Genomic DNA, 7,382 nt, shown 5'->3' with positions numbered 1-7,382 from the left:
GGGAGATTTCTTAAGTTGTAGTCTCAACAACCAACTTTTCCAAATTCTCTTGCAGCTTAAGACATTGCCTGAAAAAAAAATCACGTCTAATTAATTAATTAATTAATTAAATCACCCCATCTTTCTCCAGGCACAAACCTCAAGGCAGCTTACAACATTGGAGGCTCTTTAACAAAAGTTGATAACCTGTGGCCTGCTAGACATTATTCAACCACATCTCTCAACTCCCAACACAGCCAGCAGTCCAACAGTATCAGGAGAGTTGTGCTTTCCCCATTCCTGATCTACAAGGTGAAAACACCCATACTACCCCCATTTAAAATAGTGGAGATTATATGTTGTGTGGAGGCATCCATTTCTTAATTGCTGCTTGAGCAGAGAGAGAACTTGTCCTTGTGACTTTCTCAGCCTGGAATGTGGAAGTCTCAACAGGTTGAGAACAGAGTTTACATTCACAGCCAGATCCTTAGACCAACACAAATAAACTGAGGTCCAAAGGTTTAGAAACATGTTTTCCGGTATTTTATATGGGTTTTCACTGTCTTTAAACTCACATGAATGGCTTGGATTCATGCCACATTGGTACCGCATAAAACACTGGTAATAAAACTACAAGAATGGGTGGTTTTATACTGCTGAGCCATAGTAGTGTTTTTGAGGATGTTATTTACACATCAGGTCCTGTACAGACTCATTTAAACTTTAAATCTACATATTTTGGGTCAGTTCTTAAGTTATTTCCTCCACTACTTGCCAAAGCCACAAAGCTCTAACTGTTGAGAAGACTTTGTGTCACAACATGGGTAGCCAGAGAGGTTTCCAATCATACAAATTCTGCAGAAGAGTAGAGGTGACTGACTGATCCTACCATATATATTCATCTATAAGTCGACCTCATGTGTAATTCGAGGTCAACTTTTTGGGCAAAAATATGGGTTTTTATATAACCCATGGATACGTCGAGGGTCAGACTTAGGGGTACAGCCCAGCTGGGGAGAGGCCGCTGGCAATCACTCACCCTTGGAAGCCTGTCCCCAGCTAGGCTTTCCCCTGCGGAGGCAGTCCAGCGAGGGAGAGACTCCAGGGTGAATGCACACCCTTGGAAGCCTTTCACTGCCTGGGCTTTCTCCTCGGAAGAAGTCCAGCCAGGGAGAGGCTGCAGGGCAATCACTCACCCTTCCCAGGCTCTCTCCAACTGGGCTGCCCCTTGTGGAGGCAGCCCGGCTGGGGACCTATTGACCCATGCATAAGTCTACCAAAGATTCTATAGGCTATTTTGGGGCAAAAATTTCTCGACTTATAGTCGAGTATATATAGTATTTGTTGTTGTGTGCTCTCCCAAGATCACTCAGTGGGTTTCCATGGTTGAGTGGAACCCTGGTCAAACTCTGGTCTCCAGTTGTAGTCTAGTGTTGAAACTACTACAACACATTGATATACTACCATTCATGTTCTGTCTTGTTCTAAATACTTTTCTACCGGTGCTTCTGTAGCAGTGTCAGCTGGTTGTTCCCATGTCAGTTGAATAGTGAATCCACATCAGCTTTTAGTTTGAACTTTAACATAACTATCCACAGTGGTTAACATAGTTTAGGGAGCATCTTGAATAGCTGTTTTCATGTCTGGAATAAAACCCAGAGCAGATTTACTGCTCCACTTACATGGGAGTCTTGTTCTCTTTCATAGCTCCACATTCATACTGTGGTGGCATTTGGGTGAGAAAAGACTCACCAGAGGGCCATGTCTGAATTACCAATGGGAGAATAACAAAAGGTATCTCTATGTCTCTGGTGGTTTGACAGATCCAGAAATACATCTGCTTTCCATCCTCTCTGTGTTGGGTCTAGGCAACATGTGACACTCCAGATGCTGCTAGATTGCAATTCCCGTTAACCTTCATATTGACTTTGTTAATTAGAGCTGGTGATCCAATATCTCAAGAAGTGCAACTGCCCTCTGTGCTCCAGAACTGTAAAGTTACCCTTTTGGAATCCCCATTAAGTATGGCCAGTGATGTTTTGGGTGAGTGTTTTGAGAGATTTAGTCCAGAAACAACTTTTCCAAGTTCTTATATGCTTCCCAGATAAATTGGTGGTAGAGAGATTAGAAGTTGAGTCAAAGCAGGAAAGGAGATCAGTACTATGGAAAGCGAAGCTAGGAATGAATGTACAGCACAAGAAAAATCAAGAGATTCACAGTACATTTCATGTACAACACTCACACATAACCACATATACCACCTGTTCATTTTCTCTTTTGCAGAGTCTCCTGTGGCAATCTGGTGTTAACAAGAAGGTCAAGATGGTTTCCTACCTTTTTTCATTTCCATATGATTTCTGAGCAACTTTTGCATGGAGTATCAACACAGTCCGGTCAGATGGGAACTGAAGATACCTTCGTACGCCATCCCGGAGAGGATCAGTTGGTTCTTGATTGGACCTAAATGAGGGGCAGCAAAGTAGAACTCCAGATGTGAGTTAGTAGGGAAGGTAGGCATGTGCTACAGGACTGAAATCCTGGGCATACTAAATACATACTTTTGAGTAAAAATGTATAGATCAGTGTTACATGTCAGCCACCAGCCACTGGATATTGTGCAAGTACACTGAAACTTACAGAACTTTTTTTTGGTTATTTACAAATTAACAGCCAATTCAGCTCTTGAAATGGCAGCTTTGCTCCTGCCCTCCATCTATCTATCTATCTATCTATCTATCTATCTATCTATCTATATCAAACAAGGAAGGCAATAGGCATAGGATATGAACAAGTTCTGGCCATATACATTAATATAGGCTGACCGTAATTCAAAAAATATGAAGACTTTTATAAAATAAATGCTCATGTGTAGCTAAAGCAGTTAGATCAGCATTTGAACCTTGTATCATCATCATCATCATCATCATCATCATATGATTTGATGGCAAATGACAAAATATATCCCACGTTTCTCCCAATAATGGAACTCAAGGCAGCTTACAACATATTTTAAAACAATACAGACCAAAAGCTGTACACAAACTTGAATATACAAGTTATATATATAAATATAAATACAAAAGTTATTTAAAAGGCAATTAACAATTTATAAAGTTAAAAACATTAAAATTCATTAAAAGACTATACAAACTACAAACAGCACAGTTCCCCAGTAATAATCCATCCCATTCAGTTTTTAAAGACATGGTGGCACAAAAATGTTTTAATTTGCCACAGAAGGAGAGCAAGGACAGAGCCATCTCAGCCTCCCTAGGGAGAGAATTCCAAAGTCTGGGGGCAGCCACCAACAAGGCCTTCTTCCTTGAAGAAAATCAGCATGTGCTTTATAGAGTGTTAAGGAAAATGCAACATGGGACATACAGTAGAGAAATAAAACATGTATGTGAAAGTCACTATGACTAAGCAAAAGCAATTAAGAAGCCACACAGGTGTAAAAGCTAATGTAATTTAGAAGGCTTGAATGTCAAGGACAGAATTATAGAATATACAATTGAAAACACCTGAGATTTATTAAGTATACAAGGTGAAATGATGAAATTGTTAAGTATGGGTTGAACTATGTGAACCAATCAAATGAATGTACATGCCCACTGGGTGGAAACTGACTAAGTGGGTGGTGTTTAACAATGGCTATAATAATTGCTATGTTTGCCTATGTATTTTGTGGAGTAGAGTGGGTAGTTGTGGATAGTTGGAGTGTTTTGGAGATATTAGAGATTGTGATTTGTAGGGCATATAGTATTTGTATATAGTAGAATAAAGTAGATCTTTTATATAAGACTACTGAGTTGTCTGGTGTCTTGAGTGAAGATACAAGAGCCAGCAGGATCCTGGAGAAGTTTGAAGACATCTCAGGAAGAAGAGTGAGAAGGCTTGGAGAGTTTGTCAGGGTCTTCAGCCTATTCTCTGAAACTCTGCTGCTTTGGAAGAAAAGCATTAACCACTGACCAAAGCTGGTCAGCGCCGCTGCATAACAAGGTGGTGAGTTAGAGCCAGAGGTAAAGAGCTACAACTCCCATCATCCCTGACATAGAGTGCATCAAAACATTTGACTGTATTAATCATGAAAGGCTAAGGAACATTTTCAAAGACATTTGGAAGTTGTGATGAGAAATTTGTACACATGACAAGAGGCAACTGTTAGAACAGAATACGGAGAGACAGAATGGATCGCAATTGGCAAGGGGGTCAGGCAAGGCTGGACACAGAAAACATCATAAATTGAGCAGGCTTACTTACAAGAAATAGGAGTGAAGACAGGAGGAAGGAACATCAACAAATCTAAGATATGTGGATGACAACATATGACTAGTGGAAAATATAATACACTTGGAACAATAACTGAGGCAGGTCAAGGAAGAAAATGCAAAGGCTGTCTTGCTGCTGAACATACAAAAAACAAAAATAATGACCATAGAGGAATTACATGAATTCAACCTAAATGAGGAAATTGAATTAGTTAAAGATTTCTTGTACCTTGGATCAAACATTGATCAGAATGAATACTGCAGTCAAGAGATAAGAAGAAGATGAGGAATGGGAAGGACAGCAATGAAAAAACTAGATAAGATCTTAAAGTGTAAGGATATACAACTGAGCACAAAAGCTAGAATCATCCAAGCCATGATATTCCCCATTGCTATGTATGGAGCTGAGAGCTGGACAGTGAAGAGAGCAGATGAAAAGAAAATCAACTCATTTGAGAAGTGGTGCTGGAGAAGAGTGCTGAGAATACCGTGGATAGTCAAAAAAACAAACAAATGGGTCCTTGAACAAATCAAGCCAGAAATACTCCTACAAGTCAAGATGATTACATTGAGGCTGTCATACTTTGGCTATATCATGAGAAGGCATGACATATTCAAAAAGATGATGATGATGATGATGATGATGATGATGATGATGATGATAGGAAAAGTTGAGGTAATAGAAACATGCCAGATGGCTAAATCAGGGAGGTCATAGGCATGAATGTACAAGACATAAGCAGAGCAGTGGAAGACAGGATCTTGGAGATATCTCATTCACAGGGTCACCATGAGTCAAGATCGATTCGTGGGCAATTAACAACAACAACAAAGCAAGGATACCTACAAAAGGTAGCCTATTGGTACACACTGCCCAATCATTCTTGCTTGCAACTAGAGTGCCTAACAAACCATGTACCAGGGTCTATGGTTCATTTAGCATGGTATGCAAACCTTGCAAGAGACAGAAAAGCCAAAGAAATAAACTGAGGAGTCAGAGAAACAAATCCTACAATAAATTGTGGATTGTTTTAATGACTTGTTGGGTAAAATTACCTGGAACACCAGTTGCTCATTTTTGCCATTCTTACTGCAAATAATAGGAAGTGGTACAAGAAGCCAGCATGCTAATTTAGCTTTAATTAAAAAATGGTTTCCAGGGGACCCTGGTATATGATGACATCTGAATCCACTGAGTGACTGACTCTCAACATAACAAATTAGCAAGTCCAATTGGATTTTTCATTAGCATCCTTTTTTATTAGATACTGAAAGTGTGTGTGTTTGGAAACATTTCTCAGCTAGACTCAGAGAGAATAGGACAGTCAGTTCGTGTGTATATGTGTGAGAGATGATATCATCATCAAACAGAACTTTAACCTTTGGGAGCTCAACTATACCCCTGCATTCACCTCAACAGAAATATTTCTGGGTTAGTTGGATTAGAACAGTAGTGGAAGGAAAGGGTTACACTCTCCCAAGCCATCATCCAACATACCTCTTCCCACACATACACACCTTTAGGAAAGCAAGAACATCTGCGCAGAGGCAAACTGTGAAAATCATGGTGTGTTTAATTTGGACCCTGGCAGGCTGTTTTATAGAAGCATTATTGCCTATTGCTTTGCACACACATCCCACTATTGACTTTGGGACTGAATAGACTGCCCCTTTCAGCACCAGACTGGGGCCACAGCAACTACATGCCGCGGCCCCAATCTGGCCTTTCCACAGCACAAAAGGGAGCTGCAAAAAGCTCATTTGGCGCTGGTTGGGTGCTGCTTCATCTGGATGCAGCACCAGAGGAGCACTATGACACCACATGCCATGTGGTGGGCGCACGGCATCACGCTGGTGCATGGCGTTATGCCGGCATGGGCGTGGAGTTGGGTCATGCATTGTGCAGACACCACATCCCCACTCCGCCCCGATGACGGACTTTGATGCTGGTCTGTCAAGGCTCACAGTTCCCATATTGTGCAGGTTTTTGTGTTGCTTCAAAAGCCTGCAGAAACTGTTCTCCCACAAGGAGCAGGAAAAAAGAAAATGTATTATGTGCTCTACAAGAAACAAGGCTCCTAGGATATCTCCTTTATCTTATTTAAAAACTCTTGTCTCCAGCCTATGGCTTATTTTGTGATACAAGATTTGATACATACAATATTAAAAATTCCAAAACCAGTATATTTACAGGGTTTTTAAGTACTGCAATTATGGCAAGAGCGAGGTGGGACTGTGAGATAATCTCCTTAGTGTTTTTAGTCAGGATCCAGTTATCTGTAGCAGAGGAAGCCTTTAATGGCTGATGTTGCACTTCTATTTTATTATGTTTTAAACCTGCTTTTAAAATTGCTTTAACTTGTGTTTTTAACTGGTATGTTTTAAAAACCGGTGTGATTCTTTCTTAACTTTTGTATTAATAGTTTTGTAGTTGTACTTTGTTTTATATGTCTGTGAGCTGTTTTGAATTCTGTGTCAGGAGAAAGGCCGGACAGAAAACAAACAAATAAATAAATATCTCAGAACAGCAGATGTGTGCTTGTCAAACAAAAATAGCATTCTCATAGGTTGTCATTTCTCAGACTTCTGAGTTAGCTTTTGTTCTCTCAACCTTTCCTACCATCCACCTGCTTTATACCTTCATGGTTAAATAATGTTTCAAAACACGTACCAACAGTGGAATAAAGAAGAAAATTAAACCCCTCCCTGTCCATTGAGAAATGTGGATAAAATGCTGAGATGGTGTGAATAATTGTTCAATTATGTAAAGTTAGCTTTTGATGGACACATTTCATGATCGATATTTCCACCTGAGCACAGCTTTCTTTGCCACCCTCTTCTGCACAAGCATGAACATGAAGAGCTCAAGAGAAATTAAATGAAGGTATGATTCTGAACTGCCAAGGAAATTCTATGCAAGTAAACCCATCACTGTAAAAAATAATGAAATGCTATTCAAGTCCAGTTCATGAGCTGGCCAATCAAGTGCTCTCAGGACAGGATGAGTATGATTTGTGCCAAGATGACTGTTTACTTTTGTAGGAATCACATGGACTGCAGCAGGTTTTGGGTCTGATTCCTTTCACACTTATACACATGATTGCTTCTATTTAACCCAGGTGAAGTGACAGGTCT

The 7,382-nt window shown here is 40.1% G+C and overlaps 1 protein-coding gene across 1 annotated transcript in view; it reads right to left on the bottom strand.

Annotated features, from left to right (window-relative positions):
- Window positions 1-7,382, bottom strand: part of RBPJL (recombination signal binding protein for immunoglobulin kappa J region like) — a 233,698-nt gene that overhangs the window by 189,607 nt on the left and 36,709 nt on the right. The window contains exon 2 of the mRNA XM_042462511.1: window positions 2,314-2,439. Coding sequence (XP_042318445.1) covers window positions 2,314-2,439 — 126 coding nt within the window. The remainder of the gene's footprint in view (window positions 1-2,313; window positions 2,440-7,382) is intronic.

This window comes from Sceloporus undulatus, chromosome 4, assembly GCF_019175285.1.
Source record: "Sceloporus undulatus isolate JIND9_A2432 ecotype Alabama chromosome 4, SceUnd_v1.1, whole genome shotgun sequence".
Taxonomy (NCBI): domain Eukaryota; kingdom Metazoa; phylum Chordata; class Lepidosauria; order Squamata; family Phrynosomatidae; genus Sceloporus; species Sceloporus undulatus.
Note: the sequence above shows the minus strand (reverse complement) of the source record. Positions and strands in the feature narration are given on the sequence as shown.